The following is a 22,006-nucleotide window of genomic DNA, read 5'->3' as shown; positions in this document are numbered from 1 at the left end:
CAATTTCCTTTCAATTTCCTCAGTAATCCCAATTACCCCTGGGAGGTTATCCACTTGCTCACTTGTGAACACCTCAGAAAAATGTAAGTTTAGGGCATCTAATATTTCATTGATTCCTACCTGGTGCCCAATGCTCCACGGATAGGCTCCAGCCTCCCAAAAACCTGAACTGGCTCGAACTGGGCTTCCGTCACTCCAATGGAATCACATGTTTAGCTCTGTGCTTATGGAATGAAGCTGAAGATCACACAGCCTGCCTGTTGTACTCCGGATGAGTGGAGCAGCAAAAACAGACATTAGCACCATTTGTCCAAACCTCTTAATAATAATTTAGCAACACAATTTTCGAAAATGACAGGCAAGTTGAGACAAAGCCAGGACTGAAATGGACTAAAACTGCACCATGACATAAGCTGATGACTCAACGGCATTTGAGCAATTTTATCAGTGCCCACCAATCTGTAATCAGCCGTTTCATACATAAAAGTGACACCTACGTCAATGATACTTTCTACATCTTGCAATTGCAGACTCTCCGTCGTTTCTGCCCAGCTTTTCTTTGCTGTCTGGTGTTTTTTTTTTTTTTTTTTTAATGGATTAATCTAAAAGAGGACACACAAGCATATTTACCAACTTTGTTCTGAAATGGCTGTATTATGAGGTGCAGTAAATGCAGATCTCAGAAGGAATACATCATAAGAGTGTACACGTGTGTGGTGTAACTCACAGGTAATCAAACTGCACGCAGGTTATTAGCAAAGCCCTTATGACAAGCCTCGAATTGGAATGGCAGCACAACTGACTCACTGCAGACTAAGGTTCAGTTCTCAGCCCAGTCAATGTCTGGCTGTGCATGATGTCCTTCCTCGTCCTACACATGTGCACGTTAGATTTACTGCTGACTCAACTTAATCAGGTTTAGCTTCTGCCTTTGGCTGACGCCGATGGCATTGCCTCATCTTTCTACAAAATGTATTAAGACTTTAAATTACTGTTTCTAGCTGTGCCACCCGTCTAAGATGGGTTGAAACTTAAGTAATCAACGTAGACTTCAGCGTCTTCAGCGTTAAAGCTTGAAAGGCACCGTCGATTGAAATTAATTTTGTAACACATGTAATAAAATGCATTGCCTTTTTCATTCCAACAGATGGTGCATCACAAACAGCACTGCTATTATGAATCCTACACCAAATTTTCTGTAATTGTTCTATTATATAATAAAATACTAAAGTGTATGTTTCCAGTTCCTCTCAGCAATCTGATTGGTCAGTTTGGGCTTGGTTGCCACACCCACCACCAGGATTGGGACCTGAAAGCAAAGGGCCACACCTCAGCACCACACTGAAACACTGTGAGGTTTGAAGGTGGCTGGAGTGGCAGTCTTGACTTTGGTGACACGATGACGGAGGAAGTGCGAGTGTGAGATGTATGAGAAGGAGAAGAAGCATATGAGGCATGTTGAAAGAGGCGACATCAAAAGACTTCAAGTATAAAGCTAGACAGGAGGTGAGAAAGGTCTGAATATAAGGACCGAGTCTAAGGAGCAGGCTTTACAGGAACATGCTGGAGAGGGGAAGCATCGGTGAAGAGACGTTTACACATGCAGATAAAGAGGAAAGGCGCTGAAAGTACACGTAGGACAAAAGATAGCAAATACTTTTTAAATTATTCTATTACCTGTCTTTGAAAGGTAATGTGGCCAGTGCAGTAATAAAACACATTGCATTTTTCATTCCAACAGATGGTATATCACAAACATTAGCACTATTGTTTATGAATCCCATACCAAATGGCATACAGCAGAGACCTACCTACATTGCATTGTTTACTCCAACAGATGATGCATAAAACATTTGTAGTAATTAAAGGCATTGCGTTTCTCATTCCAACAGATGGTGCAAACGTTTGTAGTAATAAAAATCATTGCATTTGTCATTCCAACAGATGGTGCATCACAAACATTACCACACTTTTTACAAATCCCATACCAAGTAACATATAGCAGAAACATACATATTGCATTCTTCATTCCAATAGATGATCCATCAAACATTTGTAGTAATAAAATGCATTGCATTTGTCATTCCAACAGATGGCTCATCACAACCATTAGCACATCTTTTATGAATCCCATATCAAATGGCATACACCAGAGACTTATGCATTGCATTCTTTACTCCAACAGATGATGCAGAAAACATTTGCAGTAATTAAAGGCATTGCGTTTCTCATTCCAACAGATGGTGCAAACGTTTGTAGTAATAAAAATCATTGCATTTGTCATTCCAACAGATGGTGCATCACAAACATTAGCACACCTTTACAAATTCTATACCAAATGGCATATAGCAGACACTTACACATTGCATTCTTCATTCCGACAGAGGAAACATTTGTAGTAATAAAATGCATTGCATTTGTCATTCCAACAGATGGTGCATCACAAAGATTTTGGCACCACTTTTACAAAGCCCATACCAAATGGCAAATAGAACAGACTTGTGCATTGCATTCTTTACTCCAACAGATGATGCAGAAAACATTTGCAGTAATAAAAGGCATTGCATTTGTCATTCCAACAGATGGTGCATCACAAACATTGGCACCTCTTTTACGAATCCCATACCAAATGGCATACAACCAGATGGACACATAGATAAAGACAGCCTTGTGCTTTTATTACAGTAAATTGTAAAATCATTTTCCTACATCTGCTAAATTAGTATGTCTCCAAAAGGTAGATAGTGTTATAAACAGTGTTCTGAGAATTTTTAGATAAGAAAGACCGACGTTTCGAGGTAAGAATGTTCTCCCTCACTCATCATATATTGCCAGGGAATGGTGACATGATGTCTAAATAAGAAATTCATTGAACAATAAGAAGCCCTGATGCCTAAAACTCACAAAATGAATGACTCGTAGTCCATTATCAGAACTAAATGAATTCCTGGCCAATCTTAAATATCAACTGACCTCGATGCTGTCGGAAATATTCACAATTGTTCAACTGAACTAGAATACAGTATGAAGCGACTCACTCAGGGTCACACGGAGAATCAATGACAAGTGAAAGCATCTGCAGCCTTAGAGTTTAATAGCCACGGTCTGAATCACTAGGCCACGCTGCCAGTCCATGTTAACAAAGAAATGACCCAGCAAAATGAAAATAACTACATCTTTATGACGTCTAATTCGTTTACGCTTTCTCCATCCGTCATCTACTTTATAAAACATAACTCTGTGTAAAAGGGGGTGTGAATTAAACTGAATATAGGAAACATTTTAGGGAACTGAAAAGCACAGCTAATGAAAACAAAGTGCTGGAATATTAGCCATGACACGTTTCACAAATGTACCAAAAGACTGCAGAAAACGGCAATGAAAGTGAAAAACAAAGCCCCCCTCAAACTAATCTGAGACTATGGCAGGCCCTTGTCAGGCTTCATTTGCTAGTTGTTCAAATCAATACTCCCTTCTGCAGTATAAAATGCATATTTGACTCTGCTACTGATGGACGCATATGGGGTAATCAAATCGAGTGATAAAAATATTTCTGTAAACCATCACTAATAAAGACGCAATCAGTCTGATGAAATCCCATCACATGGCGTGATGTTAGAATGGGCACATCATCGAGCCAATTTCAGAACTCTGGTCTTCCTGGCTGCTGGGAGGAACCTGATGAAGAAAACTAAATGCACCACACTCCGCTCCCCATCTCCAGTCTACACACCCCCTAGTCCCTGATCTGTTCAGCAGAAGACGACACCGCGCTGCTTACGAGGAGAAAGAGATGAGTGAACAGAAAAGAAAAAACAACATTACCATCCGTACATTCCTCATAATACCAGTCTAGCTCGTAGTAATCCGCCTCAATAAATTTCTGCATAATCGAAGGATCTGACGCTTCCTTTATTTTTTATTGCTCCATCGTTGCCGAGGTCAAGTAAAACGCAGCCACATGCCTCCTTTTGAAAAAGACATTGAATGAGCATCAAGAATTCCAGAAGCGTTAACTGAGCAACACATTGTAGAAACAGACTAAAGGCAGCAGGGGAGGAAAGGGGAAAAAAAAAACTGAGACAGAGAAGAAGAGAAAGAGAGACTTGTACCGCTGCGGCTCTGCCAACTCCAGCCTCTACAAAGAAGGACTGGGCTGGGAAAAGAGAGACGAGACAGCCAATCAGGCCAGCGGCAAAGCGTACGTCAGGGACACACACCACCACTAAGCATTCATTACCCTACAGTACACTCCCTTGAGATGCTGAAACATCTTTTGCCCGATACGGTTGTCATGGAAACTGGCTCTGGCTTGACTGTTATTGATCCCAACACCCTGGAAGTTTCAGAGACTTAAGTTATCTACAAGCACATCATCATCTTAAATTGTAATTTTAAAGTATAGATAGATAGATAGATAGATAGATAGGAAAGGCACTATATGATAGACAGATAGATAGGAAAGGTACTATATGATAGATAGATAGAAAAGGCACGATAGATAGATAGATAGATAGATAGATAGATAGATAGATAGATAGATAGATAGATAGATAGATAGATAGATAGATAGATAGATAGATAGATAGATAGATAGATAGATAGATAGAGATAGGAAAGGCACTATATGATAGATAGATAGATAGATAGATAGATAGATAGATAGATAGATAGATAGATAGATAGATAGATAGATAGATATGAAAGGCACTATATAAAAAATAGATAAGATGGTCAGACCTGACCAGATGTTCATTTGAAGATGTTAACATTTGAATACAGAAGGCCCTGCTTGTTGTGTCAGAAAAAGGAACCTGTCGCTAGATGTTGGTTCATAATTGCTCATAATTCTGTTACCAAATATAAAAAATAAACTTCAACAGGATGATCCATCTGCTCCTAGGCAGTAGCCTGGACCAATTCAGTCAGCTTTTCATAGTCTGGACCACACTTACTTGCTCTAATTGTAATGTGCTCACATCTCCTTCATGTCTCCATACCCTCTCCTGTTTTTACCACTCTCGCTGATCATATCAGATGACAAAATGTTCTACACCCAACCTATTTAAAAGCAGTGGGACAGTTCAGATTAATGGAGACAGGCCCATTCTAATTCTTTTCCTCCTTATGTTTAACTTTGCTCCATATTCCTTCCATCTTTGGATGAGCTGCTTCTGCAATAAGGTGCAACATTCAGCACTGAGTTTAATACTTCCCGCGTTACGTGCTCAGTCCCCTACATTCTTTGATGTTATAGACATAAAATTCTTCTACTCCTCTTCGTTCACACTGGGATATTTTTCAAGTTCCCAGATTGGATGCTTTTGAAATATCCTTATCTCTTAAACAGTAGATTCTGAAAATATTTGGACCCCTTCACTTTCTGAACACTGTACTGTGCTGTAAATTGAATTTTAAATGGACATATTTGCCATTTTGGCCCCTCAATCTACACTCAATAACTTATGACAAGGTAAAAACATGTTTTTTGGACGTTTTGGAAATTTATTTAAAAAAAAAAAAATCAACAACTGAAATCCCTCCTTCCAAGACGTATTCAGACCCTTGATTCAGCACTCTGTGCAAGCCCCTTGGCAGCAGTGTCAGCTTCATGTCTTCTTGGTAAGTCTCTACAATCTTTGCACACCTGGATTTGGGCAGTTAATCTTGTTCTTTCTGGCAGATCCTTTTAAGCTCTGTAAGAATTGATGGAAAGCGTCTGTGAACTGCCATCATCAAGTCTCTCCAGACATGTTCTGTGGGGCGGCAGAAGTCTGGGCCACTCAAGGACAGCTGGAGACTTGTACCGAAGCCACTCTAGCATTGTGCTGGCTGTATGCTTTCAGTCATTGTCATGCCGAAATGTGAACCGCCAGCCCAGTCTGAAGTGTTGTGCACTCTGAAGCAGGGCTTCTTCAAGGACCGCTCCGTATTTGTTTGCATTCATTCTTTCCCCAATTCCGACCAGACTCCCTGTCTCTGCCACTGAGGAGCATCTCCACTGCATGACAGGGCCGCCACAACGCATCACTGCAGGAATGGTATTAGGCAGGTGAGGAGCAGTAATGAACAGACATAGATTTATGTAGACTATTACCCCAGAGGGAAATTTGTTTGCAGCAGGAAAGTACAAAAGCATAAAACATTTTTACAAACATACAAGAAAATACGCAAAGACACAGCAGCTGAAGATTACACACACTGAAGATTATTACAAAGATGAATAATAAAGATGAACCTTTAACAGTTGCCGCTACCACCACACAAGGAAACAGCTGGGAATCCTGGTTGGAAACCGCCAGGCAGACATGAAGTCCAGTCCGACACATCTATCTGCCGCAGCCAGGTGTTACATGGGCGTCCCCTTGGCCTGGTCCAGCCACTCGGTTACTCAACAATGAGGGTCCTGCGAACTGATCACCCTCGGGTAATCTTGCCACCTGGCCGTAGTGCCGTAACTGATGCTCCCTCACAATACAGGTCATGCGCCTCATTCGGGACTCCATGAGTAACACAAAGTCAAACCAGCGGTACCCAAGGAAGAGACAAACATGAAGGAGTCCAGTCTTCATCTCAGGTCACTGGATAGCATCCATGTCTCACAAAACGGTAAGCACCAGGACTCTAAAGACTTGGACCTTCACAGAGATATCAGGTGCGCCACACACCCCTTTCCAGTGACCTCATGATCCCCCCATGCTCTCCCAATCCATCTACTGACTTCATACAAAGAGTCACCAGAGACATGAATGTCACTGCCAAGGTAAGTAAACCTCTAGACGCGGTCGACACTCTCACCGTAGAGAGACACACTGCTGTGCCCAAGAGGTCATTAAAGGCCTGGCTCTTTGGTTTTTAATCAGGACCCTCACAAGCCCAGACACTCAGGAGCCCCGATCAGAGCAACCATTGACTCCACAAAGTACATTATAATTCAGAATAAAACAATGATCCCTACAAGTAACAGAATTCAAAATACTTACAGCACTGGGAATTATAAGAGTTCTTAAATCTGTAGTATTTTACCCTTGGAGACCTAAATCTGCAGCCTGAAGTCAACACCTGAAATTTAGAGAAAAGGGGATGGCGTCTGTCTGACGGAACTGGCCTTCTTTCTGACCTGTCTGTAATACAGTTTGGTGACAGAGGTCTGCTGCAGACCGATAATTTTACTGCTAGTTTTTACAACATTGTTAGGATGGTTTATATTCTTAATGCCCAGGAGGTCAAACCAACATATAAAAGCAAATGTAACAAAGTCTACTTTAACATTACTGAGTTTCCGAGGAAAGATAAGTCATATCTGCCCGTACAAGTCAAAGTTTAGCCTGCTATCAACCCTCTAGGTATTTGTACTGCTCTATTATCCCCATGGCCTCCCCTTCACTTAAAGTTGAAAACTGTTGAAGGAAGGTAACACCCGAGATCTACAATCATATCATTGATATCATAAATATATTTACCCATAAAAAGGAAACAATCACACCACTGAACAAACTCATCATCCGCAAGTTCCTGGTCTGTCCTTCATTATCTTGCACAAGTCCAACAATGACAAGAGTTGTCTACAAATAGTGTTTTGACTTCTGCTCACAGAGTTCAATTGTCACGTCTGACCAGAAAATCTTCTTCTTCAAATTCTAAGAGTCCTTTGTGACTGCATCTGCAGGGGGACGCGGCAGCCCAGAAACCCCCTCATAAACAGTTTTTCAGTGGGAAACAAACACACTCTTACAGCTCCTCATTGCGCGGGGCTTCGAACATTTAAAAGACCAAGCCGTAGCCATCCTGAGGTCTCATTCCCCTGTCTCTCTTCCCCTAGACTCCCTCTGCTCCGGCCGCTGCTTCCGAGCTGCTATACCTCCTCGATGAAGACAACTGTGTTCTTTTCAGCAGGATTCGGGGCCAAGACGTCAAGTTTGACAGCTGTTCCTTGTGAGGCCGGATCACCTCTGAAAGAGACTTGTGTTTGTTCCTGCCTGAACAGCAAGAAAGTTTCAACTTCTTGGAAATCCTCCTGTACTCTCCTGTGCAACTTTGTGACCCAAGATTGAGACCTTTAAGTGCCTTTTAGTGTCTAGCCACTTCACCATACATGTCTTACTGATGGAGTGCTAGAGAGATGGTTGGCCTTCCAATAGGTTCTCTCATCTCAGAAGAAGACCTCTGAAGCTCACCTTAAATGACCACTAGGTTCTTTGTCACCACCATGATATGATACAAATATTTCTGTAAACCACCACTAATAAAGACGCAATCAGTCTGATGAAATCCAATCACAAGGCGCGATGTTAGAAAGGGCACATCATCGAGTCAATTTCAGAACTCTGGTCTTCCTGCTGTTGGGAGGAACCTGATGAAGAAAACTAAATGCACCACACGCTGCTCCCTTCCTCAGTCTACACACCCCCTAGTCTCTGATCTGTTCAACAAAAGATGACACCGCACTGCTTACGAGGAGAAAGAGATGAGTGAACAGAAAAGAAAAAACAACATCTTCATGCCTGGTTACTCGGTTTGGCTGGATGGCCAGCTCTCGAGTCCCAGTGGTTACTAACTTCCTCCGATTTGCAATATTTGAGGCTGCTGGGAACACTCAAAGCTTTAGAAATGGTTTTTATCCCCTTGCACAATCTGATCACAGATGTCTGTGGAGAGTTCCTAGGACTCTGTGGATTGGTTTTGTCCTGAAAAGCAGTGTGAATTGTGGGACCTTCTCTACACAGTTTCATATGTGCCCTTCTAAACAACGTCCAGTCAATACAATAGGCACAGGTGGGATCCCAATCAAGTTCTGGACTCACCTCAAGAAGAATTAAAGCAAAATGTATGCCCCCAACCACAATTAGGAGTGCAACCGGAAAGGGTCTTGTTGTGACGATGCGGGTTCCGCTCCATGGTCCCATCTTGCTTCTGGGAGCTCTGAACCCGACATTGTTGGTAATGTCACCGATAAACTGGACAGTGAGGCACAACAATGAAGCAAGGGGATGGTGCAAAAAGTGTAAAGTGCTTTTATTAAAAACAGTAAAATCAAAAGCAGTGCCCAAATAAATAGTGCAGTGTCTCAAAATCTTTAAATAAATAATCCAATAAAAACAGGTGAACTGTGGAGGTTAACACAATAAATAAATCCTTTAAAAACGAGGTTAAAATAATGGCTGGAAGCCGTCCTTTTTAAAAACAAGGCCAGGTGCCTTCTTTCTACTGGTGACTTCCCTTCTTCTCCCGTCCAGGCTATGCACCAGGTGGAGTCACCCTATCTGCAGCTGACCTTCTCCTGGTCTGTTCACCTCTCCAATCCCTGACTCTGGTGGGCTTCACCAGACCGTGACATGGACTCCCCCAGCAACCAGGGAGCTCACGCTGGGGGTTTATTTGCCAAGTCACAACTCCCGGCTGCCTGCTCAGCCTTATTCGTCGAGCCATCCTCCTTCTGGTCACTCCCACTCCTGACTAATGGTCAGCAGGAGCGACCACTACTGACTGCTCCTGGGGTGCCGGCCAAACACCCAGGCTCACTACACAGCTGCATTTGACTCTGTATGTTCAATTCATCATAATAACTATTCACAGTGGCTCTAAAATCCATACTGACCCCAACTCTCTCTTCTGTTTCTTTTTCCGGTTTCTTTGTGGTGGCGGCCTGCGCCACCACCACCTGCTCAAAGCATCATGATGCTCCAACAATGATGGACTGAAAGCCAGAAGTCTACGTGACCATCATCATCAGGTCCTTCCATGAAAACCCTAAATACAAAGAGGACTGTTTGACTTATGTTAGGTAGATTGCCCAGAGGGGACTGGGTGGTCTCTTGGTCTGGAATCCCTACAGATTTTATTTTTTTCTCCAGCCTTTGGAGTTTTTTTTTGTTTTTTCTGTCCACCCTGGACATCGGACCTTATTCTTATTCTATGTTAATTAATGTTGACTTATGTTTATTTTTTATTGTGTCTTCTATTTTTCTATTCATTTTGTAAAGCACTTTGAGCTACATTTTTTTGTATGAATATGTGCTATATAAATAAATGTTGATTGATTGATTGATTGTTCTCTGCAACGAGCACCTTCGCTCGTTCACGCACCGGCTTTCTCCTCCCTGCTCCCTGCCTTCTCTCCTTCTTAACCTCCGTCCGTCTTTTCTTTCTCCCTCTCCCCTAGCCACCTCGCGCTTCTATTATTTATCACGGGGATGTGGATCAGGTGCGGCAATTAGCAGCTCCTGGCATCAATTATGGATGCGGACGACTCCTCACCTGTGCACTTAAGCGAGGACCGCCCGCATCACAAATTCCTCTCTAAGCCGTGAGTGCGGCGACCATTTATTTAAAAAGTGGCCTTTTTGACTTGAGCTGTGGACTCGCTACACCACACGGATACTTCTAGGAATGACATGTTTCAGTTACGGATTTTTAATAAATTTTCAAACCTTCCTGAAAACATGATTTCACTTTGTCATTATGGGTTAATAGGCGCAAATCAATTGCAACAAAGGGCAAATTTATCCATTTAAAATTAAACCTACAACACAATAAAGTGTGCAGAAAGTGAAGAGCTGTGAATACTCCCTGAATCAATTATAAATAACAAATATGGCACATCCATTAAAAAGTTCTGTTCTCCACTGCAAAGGGAGAGTCTTGGGTCAACTTTTTTGCAGAGTAAGAAATGAAGTTACATACACCTTGAAGTGGCTGGTCAGATCACACTTGTCATCCATCCTTTCTTTTTTCACTGATACACACAGGACGGGGTCAAGCAGAGCCAGCCATTTGGAATTAAATCAATGCAATATTTGTAGACTGATGCTAATGGTGGATACTCTAGTTCAGCTGTGGCTTATGTTGGAGAAAATGCTCATTTGGAGTAGCAAAAGTGACAGGGTCAGTGATGCACTTCTTTCTACTGTACAAACTGAAAAGCAGCCATTAGACAGAGCAGATAAGAAACGCCTATTAATGCTCGTGTTCTTTATGTTTACCTGATATATCTCAAAAAGTCTTCTTTTGACTTTCTATTTGCTTTTTATGTAATGTATATGGGAACGTCAGTGGCATGCAGAGGCTAGAAGATGCCCGGGACAAAGTCCTTGATTGTATGTCCCCCTAAGGTGAGGTGCTATTAAAGTGAAAGGTACAGAAGAGGGAATGGAGCATCTCTCGAGTCGTGCTGAAGCCCTTTTCAAGGGTTTAATTTCCTGTCCCATGTCAAATAAATGTAGTTTTCATAATGATTTAAAGGGAAGGCCTCTTTTGACTGCGCTGGGCCCGGTCAGGCCAGGTTCAATCACTTCTAGTGCTTAGAAGTAATAATGCTTCACTGAGAATGAGCTATAATAACTTAAATTTGTTCATATTAAATTAAAATTATTTTCGAAACAGGGCTCTCCTAGAGAGCAAGACTCTTTGGATTGTATGCCCCCCAACACCAGAAATAGATGCCCGGAACCGTCGCCCCCTCGGCACGCCACTGGGTTATTCACTTTTGACGCACAAAACAGACTCTATGTCCAGTCACTATTTAGGGAGTGGATGTGGTGAACTGCTACAAGAACTTGGGGGTCCAGATTGAGGACAGGCTGGACTGGTCTCAGAACACAGAGGAACTACAGAAGAAAGGGCAGAGCAGACTCTTTTTCTTAGGAGTCAGTGACCCTTTAATGTGGGTAAGGACCTCCTTCACACTTGTTCTATAATTGTGTGATGGCCAGAACGATTTTCTATGTTGTATTGTGCAGGGCTGCTAACATCACTTCAAGAATTAACAAGCTAAATTAAAAAGGCAGGCTCTCAACCCGCTGGAGGTAGTAATGAGGAGGAAAATGGACATAAAACTGAGTGCCATTATGAACGCTGTTGCACACCCTTTCTATGACACATAAAGTCAATTAATTATTTAGCAGAAGTCTGTCAAGAAAGGCTAACGGGGCTCCTTTATACCAACATCAATACATCTGTACAGTGCCTAACTTGGACTGGGAGTGCACTTTTTATCTTTAACCAAGTCAGAAGTTTTCTTTCTTTTAGTCATTCTATAGTCTCTTTTACATCTGTCTTTATATTTACGTATTATATGGTGCCTTTCTATCCATCTAACTGTCTATCAGTGCTTTTCACATCTATTTACTATATTGTCTTTTACATCTATCATATCTATATGTTATATAGTGCCTTTCAATCTATCTATCTATGTAATCCTGCCAACTACGCTAAAATATAAATCTGTCCATCGCCTCTCACTGTCTGCCTATCTATCTTCAGTAAATGTAACCAAATCTTTTGAAAACAGACATAGGATGTAGTCAGTTAGGGGGCATTTTTGGGTTTGAATAACCCCCAAGAAGTATATTTTATGGCAGGTCCAAATGACTAATTGTAGATAAAATTGTGATTCATTTACTTTCTCCCACACTGAAATGAATTCCTTGCTTTCTCTCTAAATCCAGAGAAAGGACATACTTTTCAAACTAAAACACCCACAATTGTTCCAATGACAGCCAAAAAAGCTAAAATAAAAAGAAATTTAAATAGAACATGTGTTCCAATTTCATTAAAAGCTACAAGAGATTTTCCCTGAAGCTGCCATTATTCCCGATAGGACAGAGAGAAAGAGCGAGATCCGCATTATTTTTCTTCACATTAGTATGATAAACATGCCAATTTGGACGTTTTCAAACTAAAGTAACATTACGATATGAAACCCTCTTAATAACATTCACAGTCGTGGAGGGCTGAGGCCTTCCTCCACAGCACTTAGCAAAAGGCAGGAAACCAGCCTGGTCAGGATGCCACTTTACTGCAGGCACCTCTCACTCGGCACTCTGGCCAATTTACTTACCAATTAACTTAACCTGCGCATTTTATTCAAATGCAAATCCTTTCAGCTTCAGTGTGGCCATGAACAGCAACAACATAGAGGCGACGGAAAGTCTGAATTCGGTTTCTGATGTATATCGGCATTTCACCTCTGTGTTTGACTGGCATGCCAACTGTGCGACATGTAAAACACAATGCCAGACTTCATTCTCTTCTTGTCAAAGCTTCCTCTAATTCTTTAAGAGCCGACATGGTCCGTTTCCTGCAAACCTCCACTTGTAACTTTAATGTATGTGCTTCTTCATTAAGTTGCTGGGGTAGACTCACCATGTCATTGATCACCTTTGTAACAGCAGTAGCAGCCTGGGACATGAAGACGCTTGTTGCTGTATGGCATCCAACCCCCTCTTCCCTTGAGAAATCATTGCTCTGGATAGGCAATTTGAAATCATAATAAAATTACCCTCTAGTTTATTATCATGGCTTGTCATTTTAAAGCTTGATAACATAATGCTAACCAGTGAATTCAAGCAGGAACTATAAACCTTAAAAATCTAATACTGGAGAATGTTGCACCAGTTGCTAAAAAGACCCCTTAGTGTGTCTAGGTGGGCAGGGAGGTGCACTGGCTAAGAATTTGGATTTCAAACCATAAGGCTGTCAATCTGACTTCCAACTCCAACGTATTGTGTGACTTTGAGCAACCTGTATGCCAACATTAAAAAGTACCAGCTGTCACGCACATACGCATGGGGGACAGCTTAAGGACTTTGGTCAGCGTTTCTCAACCTTCATAACAGTTTTAATTGCACCCCCCTAACGTTTTTTTTAAAAGGAGTCCACTAATACCAATTTGTTCTATTTTAATTAATGATATATGCATATTTTATTATGCCTACTTAACATTTATCGACATTTATCTAACTCTATATTTATTTTTCTAGTATCAGAATATTGTTTTAAGTTAATTTCTTTTGGTTTCAATAGATGCATTTTTCATATTTTTGATTCTTGTTTTCTTTTTTTCACATCTTCGCGCCCCCCTGGGGGGCCCACCCCACAGTTTGAGAACCACGGACTTATGTGATGGTAATAACCTGCCGAACCAGGGGCCTGGCACTGTGGTTTAACGCCTTCTCTCTTCCTCCCACTGCAGAAGGGAAACCTAACCGCCACTCCAGTGCTGACATCACTTCCGCTGTCCGCCTGCCTGGACCCTCCCCTTCCTGTCAAAGGCCTACATATTCGAGGGCCACCGACCTGGGGAGTTCAGTCCAGAACTACTGTCTGCAAAGACCTTTCCGCACTTGTTTAAATCTTTAAGGGCTGATTATTTATTTTTTTCCCTTTTGTTCCAGGGTTGAATATTTTTCCAAAAAAAGTTAACCTTGAAGACATCATTTTTAAAACACAGTGAAAAACATCTATTTTGTAAACCCTTTCTTATGTCGTAATGAAATGTATTTTTATAGAAGTTTTATAGAATAAATGTTTGAAATAGTGCTAGGTGGTATGACCAAAATTCTATATCACGGTATTTTTCAAAATGATACCGGTTTCACGGTATTCGACGGTATATTTTTCCCCATGCATGAGTGGATGTTAACCACATTTTCCACTGCAATTAATGCAGTAGACTGGTTAAGAATAACCTATTACACTGTCATGAGAATTGTACAAAAAAACATTTTAATGCGCACACAAGTATTAATACAGGTTTGCATGGCCCCATAAAGTGATAGTTTTGAAGGGGGTGGCATTAATGAAGAGAAGAAATCACATTGCATGACAGTTGCAGTCAAAATATAGAACCTTTTTATTGAACAAATTTTGCGAACAACTTAAACTATAATATTGACAACATATTTTCAGCCATCCAAAGAGGCATTTAGACTTAGTAAAATATCCAGAGGTGCTTGTCAAAAGTTGTATTGCACTAAACGTCTCTTAGAAAAGGAATGAATTGTAAATATTTTTTGTAAACCAACTACACTTTCTGTTAACGTTAACAACCTCTGTCCAGTGACACATCAGCTATATGGATTGTAAAGGCATTGGTCATATTGATCCACCACTTTGTCGTAGGCAGTACCTCTAGCAAACGCATCTACAAGTAATGTCTGACTCGACTGTCCTCTAGCTTTTTCAGTTTTACCAATTTGCCAATCTTAGTTCCATACATTCATGGTACTCCAAAGCATGTGTGCGGCTAAGGTGGTGCAGCAACTTTCTTGTGTTGCCGCTTCCGGCGACAACTTTAGTTCGACAGCATTTGCAGTAAATAGTTGTTTGGTCCACATCCCACCTTTTAAAACCAAAGTATCTCCAGACAACAGGCACGGCTGCTTTCTTCAGCAAAAGTTCTTCTGTGTCATCGTGTTCAACTGTATTGTCTGCTACAGCTTCAGTTTCGGAATGTTTTCTGTCCATTTTCACTGCTCAAAAGCTCCACTAATGAATGTACTCCATTGCATGTGTGTTTAGCAGTGTAGCAGTGAAAAAGGTCCCCCCTTAAACAGTTTCCCAAGGCGCCACGTTCCGAACATTTTTTAGGCTATTTAAACCGGTATTGCAGAAAATCACTATCATAACAAAAATAAAAAACGATTTTCGGTATGAACCGCTATACCTCCCAGCACTAGTTTGAAATGTGGTACTTCGTCTCGGCATAATGAGTTCACAAAAAGACAGATTTGTTTGAACAGATAGAAAAACAAAGTGGTTCAAAAGAGGTTAATATTAATGAAGCCCAGCAATATCTGCCCATTAATGAAATGTTCTCTTTAAGGGTCCTGGTTTGTTTGCCGCCACATCAATAAAGGGACACTTCAATTACAACTATAAATCACACTCTCAGAAGCTCCAGTGCTCACCTAGCCAGAGAAGATAAGACAAAAAACCTTTGACTTGGTATCTGTTATCAACAACTCAACAAATCAAGCGCTTCCTGACACTCTGACTGACGTCAGACATTACTGTTACGAAGCAGAGATAATAGCAGCCTGGATTTCCTTTCGCTTGTCTATTGCTGGGGAAAAAAAAAAACATAAAAACAAACCCACTGCTGCTATATTTGCTTTATTGTATAATTCAACAGAAGTCTGCAGAGAGGTACTTTATCTTCCAAATACTCTGAACGGAGAAATATGGAAATGACTACATAAAATATGCAAAGGACCTAAGGGTGGCATTCACTATAGAAATATCTAATATAAATGACTTTTGTTTATAAATGTGTAACAAACGTTAATCAAAACACCAACCCTTTCCATAACGTGACAGTTTTAAAAGGCGCATGAGATGGAATTCATGAATAGCAGAGATTGCCTACCCATGAACACTCCATAGGTCAGGTCAGGTCAGGTCAGGGAGCATTTACTGCTACAGTGCGTTGCCGCTCCCACCACACAACGAAACAGCTCGGGATCCCGATTGGCAACCCCCTTGACCAGCGCTTCCCAAACTCGGTCCTGGGGACCCCTGTGGCTGCAGGTTTTTGTTCCAACCAGCGTCTGTTTTTAATTGGACTCCTGGGCTAATTAAGTGATGTGATATTTCCCAAGTTCTGTGTTTAGGGGACAATATAGAAATTAGAAAATTTTAAAAAATTTAAATGTACCAAGCAGTTATATGGGAATAATGTATTTTTTTCCTTTTTAACAGTAAATTTTCATTCTACTTTTCTAGGTGTTCTAATTGTTTAATTAATCCATTATTTACTAATTAGTGGGCCTGTTGCTAAAGGAGTTGCAGCCTTTGATTATTCAGTGTTGTTTGCCAGCGTGAATGCTCTGCTCATTTTTAATTGTCATTAATAAGATACAACGAAGGGGAAAACTACACAGAGAAAGGGCAAAGTAGAATGAAATCAACAAAAGGGAGTTAAGCATTTAAATCAATAGCAAAAGCAGAAATATTTCTAAATGTCTTATAAATGTAAAGATCATGCTGCTTTGCTTTTCTGAATGTTGAATAAGAGGAAAACAAATACCAGTTAATTAAATGAGAACAGTGCTATCAGGTGTTGTCATTTATTAGGAATCTGGTTGGAACAAAAACCTGCAGCCACAGGGGGTCCCCAGGACCGAGTTGGGGAAACACTGCCCTAGAAAGACAAGCAGTCCAGTCTTACCCATCTATCTGCTGCACCCAGGTGTTACATAGGCATCGCCCTTGGCCTGGTCCAGCCACTCGGGTCTTCAACAATGAGGGTCCTGTGAGCTGATCACCCTCAGGGGTGCCATAACTGTCACCCCTCACAATGCAGGTCATGTGCCTCATTCGGGACTCTGTGAGCAACACAAATTCAAACCAACGGTGCCCAAGGATTCTCCAAAGAGACACACCCAGAGGAGTCCAGTCTTCATCTCAGGTCACTGGATAGTGTCCATGTCTCACAAAACAGGAAGCTCTAAAGACTTGGACCTTCATCCTTTTGCAGTGATATCAGGAGCGCCACACACCCCTTTCCAGTGACCTCATGACCCCATAATGCTCTGCAAACCTGTCCACTGACTTCAGAGGAAAATGAATGTCACTGCCGAGGTAAGTAAACCTCTCAAAGACGAAGCCGACACTCTCTTCGCAGACAGACACACTGCTGATGGCTGTCCCCAAAAGGTCATTAAAGGCCTGGCTCTTGTATTTTTATGGCAAGCTCAGACACTCCGACTCCTCACTCAGTCTCTCGAGAGCCCAATCAGGGCCTCCATTGACTCCATGAAGATCACACAAAGTCGAGATCAGCAAATCTCTCTTCACCAACAGATGCCCCACAGCCACTGGACCCCACGACTGCAAGCATTGAGCAGAGTAGGAACAGAACACACCCCTGACGAACCCCAGAATCAACTGGAAAAACACAGTGCTTCTGCCTCCATTCTGCACAGCACTCACAGTACCAGTGTGCAGGCCGGCCATGATATCCATAGCTATTTTGAAATGTAAATTTTGCCACATGTGTCTTTAAACAAATAGTGTCTGGATGTGTAATCTACTCTCAATCTACAGGTTGACAAGTTCCAGTTTATGGCTATGTCTACATTGTTCAGGCCATTTCTTACGTGACAGAAGACTGAAAACTGTTGAGACAAGAGAGCAGCTGCAGTTCTTGCAGAATGCAAGACAGGCCACTTAAGAGAAAATGTCTCAAATAAGATAAAAGCAAAAATGACTCTACCCAGAAACCCATTATTTATTTTTTTTACCCTGACTTCTCAATTAAAAGATCCCAACATTAGGTGACACGTCTTTTAATGTATGCAGCAAGATCCTGGAAATGGTCTATCAGGCCATAGCTGCCATTGTGTTGGGGAAGCAATGAGAGCTCAAAAAGAGGCAGGAAACCTAAACAAACTTCTCAGGAAAGCCTCCTCCATTATAGGGAGAACCCTGCACACACTGGAACTGCTGTGTAAAAAGAGGATGTGATGGCAGAATTGGATGCCGTTAAGAAAAAATCCCCTCCAGGAGGCGCTCTCTCTCTTTTGGAGTTCTTCTAGCCACAGGCTTGTTCCACCATGGTGTGCTAAGAAGCTGCTCTGGGGGTCTTTTCTGTCTACTGCCATCAAGCAATTCAATGCTTCCTCGTCATGTAGTCATTAAAGTCATTTTGAAATATCTGTGCAATATACGTTTATTTGTATATTTGTTTTGATTTCTTGATTGATTGGCTGCATTATCTGTCCTGTGAGTCTGTATCCTTTATTTTTTTTATGCTTCTGCTGCTGTATCCATTTATATTTCCCCCTGACATTAATAAAGTTTATCTAATCTAATTTAATAAGCAGGAACCTGCACTGGAGGAGATGCCACTTCATCACAAGGCAGCGACCATTCACCCACACTGACACCTCAGGTTAGTATCTGCTGAGTGTGTCAGCCTGCGTCACATTTTGCAAACTGTAATCCTCACATGTAGACTGGGGGCACACAGGGCAAGCAAACAACAAAAACACAGAGAAAGCAAAGGATTACAAATAAACTAAGGCAAAAAGACAGAGAAAGGGGAAGAAAGAGGCAGGAAGACATGTCGTCTTGTATTGTCCATCCATCCACACCTCTATTTTGTAACACTTTATATTCAGTTTATGGTCATAGAGGCCTATTTCTACTTTGGCCATACAAGGTGTGAGGCTTGTGCTTTATGCACATTTGGAAAGTTCAAAAACAGTTCAGCAGACGAGACCACACTAAACCCCACAGCTTACTGGCCCAACTCTATTGTGTTACAATACTGTGTCATCCATTACATGGCTTATTCAAATCCACCCAAACGTGCAATTTTATTTAACCCATTTACTTCAATTCAGGGTCTGCGAGGGGCCAAGCCTTCTGTATCTCTGAAGCATGAGGCACAAGGATATAACTGTTTACGCCAGGATTGCCAGTACAGAGCACTCACCCATACCCGCTGATGCCAGGCCAATTCTGAAAAGCAGAGTTAAAATCATCTGCGGGTTACTTTTTTGTTATTTCAATACATTTTGATATTTTTTTGTGTTCTTTTTGATTGTTTACTGATGATGGCACTCTGTAGTCATGTGGCTTCTGTTTTTTGGGGGGGCTTTCCTGTTGCTGTGTGTTCCCTGCATGTGCATCAATTAGGGCTGCAGGTATGTACTTTTATATGAAAATAAAGGAAACACTCCCTCAATCTAAATGAATCTTCTTCTTCTGTCGGCTGCTTCCGTGAGGGGTTGCCACAGTGGATCATCTGTCCGCATAAGGAATTGGCAAAATTTTACACCGAATGCCCTTCCTGACGTAACCCTCCCCATTTAATAAAAGCAAATGATTTTCTTCTAGCTTTGGCCAATATAATAAATGTGCCGTAATCAATTCAGGGCTGCCTGTCTTATGATTACGATTTCAATCTTTGCGTTCTTACCTTTGCCTCCTGTGACATATAAATTACCCGTAACTACACATCCTGTCGTCTGTGGAAAGAAGCCTGTAAGACAGGATGGCTGCACAACACTAATGGCTGTAAGCAAAGAAAAAGATGAGAAAATGGATAACTGCCTTGTACATTTGCTGCTTCTATTAATACATGAACTTGTATGTTTAAATGTTTGTTGTATGGAATCTAGAATGCTTACATAAGTTCTTAGTGAAATAAATAACATTGTTAAGCAGAAAATACTTCCTAACACACAATATTTTATCAACATACTGACTTCATTGGGATTTTGTTTTCCTTGCTTTTCTGTTTCAAAATCTTTTAACTTTTGGTTCTCAAAGTCGCTCTACAGCAGTGTTTCATAAACGCATCGGGTTCTACCAAATCTTACGAGAGTTTTGTGAGCCATGAGTCATAATGTCTTACTACTGGAATCTACATATCTACTGTATAAAAGCCAAATGCCACTGACTCACTCATCACAAAATCTCCCGAGCCATGAGGACTTGGGACTTGAAATTTGGAATGTAGGTTACCCTTGGCCCATAGGTGCTCGCTAAGAAACGGTTTTAAAAATTTTATGGTCCAAGCGCGAAATTTCTTATAGTTTTTGTAGACCCATTTGTATTTCTATCCACTTTTCACGAGAGAACTACTCAACAGATTTAGATCGGGTGTTTTTCTATAATTTGCTTGAACATTCTGTTAATTTTGCAACTCTCTCATCACACTAAGTATCATAGTTCGCTTGCGGTACCGATGCATTAGCGCGAATCCGAGAGAGACTCATGGGGCTGCGGGGTCCTCCTCACTCACGTGTCTGCCTCGGGGCGTAACCTTAACTCTGCTTAGTTAGCGAACGAGAGAACTACTTAACAGACTCAGATCGCGTTTTTTTTTTTCTTCTAGAATTTGCTTGAACATTTCTGTTGATTTTGAGACTTCTCTCATTGCGCTAAGAATCTTAGTTCACTTGCAGGAGTGATATATTCGCGCTAATCCGGGACAGAGGTTGCGGGCCGAGGGGAGGGGGAACAGTGACGTCAGGAGTAGTGAGCTGGGCAGGGCCATCATCACTGTCCTGTTTCACTAATACGCGAGCGAAGCCACTGGGGATGTTTAGTCTATGAATAAAGGAATCACCTGAATTTGACACAACACTGAAAAGAAGTGACGGAATAATCAGATGGGAAGTTCTGGTCATCAGCCTCCACTACAGAAAACCCAGGAGGGCGCAAAGTGGTCAGTTGTCCGAGGTCTCCGGGACAGTGACTTTGCCAATGACTTTCTCTTTTATAATTTTAGTTTCCATTGTGGTCATCAGGCCAATTAATTAAACATCAATAGAAACTAACAATATCTGTCCAGAAATCACTTTCACTAAGTAACATATGCCTGTCCATATGTAAAAATTCTTCTTCTTCATCATCATCATCATCTTTTCCCACTTCGATGTGAAGTCAATGTGTCCAATCCAACCTTCTCCATTCTGCTCGGTCCTGCACCTCCTTGCCAGTCAAACTCTTTTACCCTTCAGATCTTCTTTCACTTTATTGATCTACCTCTGCTTTGGCCTCCCTTGCTTTTTTCTTCCATTCCCTTCACTCTTTTGCCCACATCTTCGTCGTCTCTCCTCGTCACATGTCCATACCATTTCAACCTTGTTTCCTGTACTTTCTGAGATGTCTCTCCCACTTTTGTTCTCTGATTGGCTCATTTTTCATTCTGTCCTTTTTTGTAACTCCACATTCTCATTTCTGCCACTTCCACCTTCCTCTCCTGCTGCGCTCCCTTTACTGCCTGTGTCTCAGCTCCATACGTCATTGCTGGTCCTACCACTGTCTTACAAACTTGACTTTTAACCTTTGACTTAATTATTTGATCACACAACACTCCTGATACCTTCTTCTAATTGTTTCATCCACACTACACTTTGTGTTTTATTTCTGCATTTAATTCTCCATCTTGGTATACCACTGATCCTGAATATTTAAACCTCTCCACTGTTCTTATTAGCTCTCCCTGCAGGCTAACTTAAAAACCCTGTTCATCATTAAACCTCATATATTCGGATTTCTTCTTCTTTGTTTTATTTATCTTCCATCTTCCAAAGCCCTTCTCCATTCTTTCAAATTCCACCCTATTTACTCTATTCTGGTGCTAAACAACATAACGTCATCAGCATTCTAAACAAATCCAAATCCTATTATGTGATGTCATCCACTGTTAAATTCTGCTCTGTACTTGTAATATTTCTATTGCACTATTATACCGTATTGAGGATTACTT

At 41.4% G+C, this 22,006-nt stretch overlaps 1 protein-coding gene across 5 annotated transcripts in view; it reads right to left on the bottom strand.

The window, feature by feature from the left end:
* trak1a (trafficking protein, kinesin binding 1a) overlaps nt 1-22,006 on the bottom strand; it is a 287,907-nt gene that overhangs the window by 130,048 nt on the left and 135,853 nt on the right. The window contains exon 1 of one of the 5 annotated variants that reach the window (XM_039736350.1): nt 3,826-4,059. The exons of 3 other annotated variants lie outside the window; for them this stretch is intronic. In XM_039736350.1, coding sequence (XP_039592284.1) covers nt 3,826-3,889 — 64 coding nt within the window. In that variant the 5' untranslated portion in view covers nt 3,890-4,059. Of the gene's footprint in view, nt 1-3,825; nt 4,060-22,006 lie in introns of those variants that run through there. One more of the 5 variants, XM_039736352.1, reaches the window with a different exon arrangement.

This window comes from Polypterus senegalus, chromosome 15, assembly GCF_016835505.1.
Source record: "Polypterus senegalus isolate Bchr_013 chromosome 15, ASM1683550v1, whole genome shotgun sequence".
NCBI classification, from domain to species: domain Eukaryota; kingdom Metazoa; phylum Chordata; class Cladistia; order Polypteriformes; family Polypteridae; genus Polypterus; species Polypterus senegalus.
Note: the sequence above shows the minus strand (reverse complement) of the source record. Positions and strands in the feature narration are given on the sequence as shown.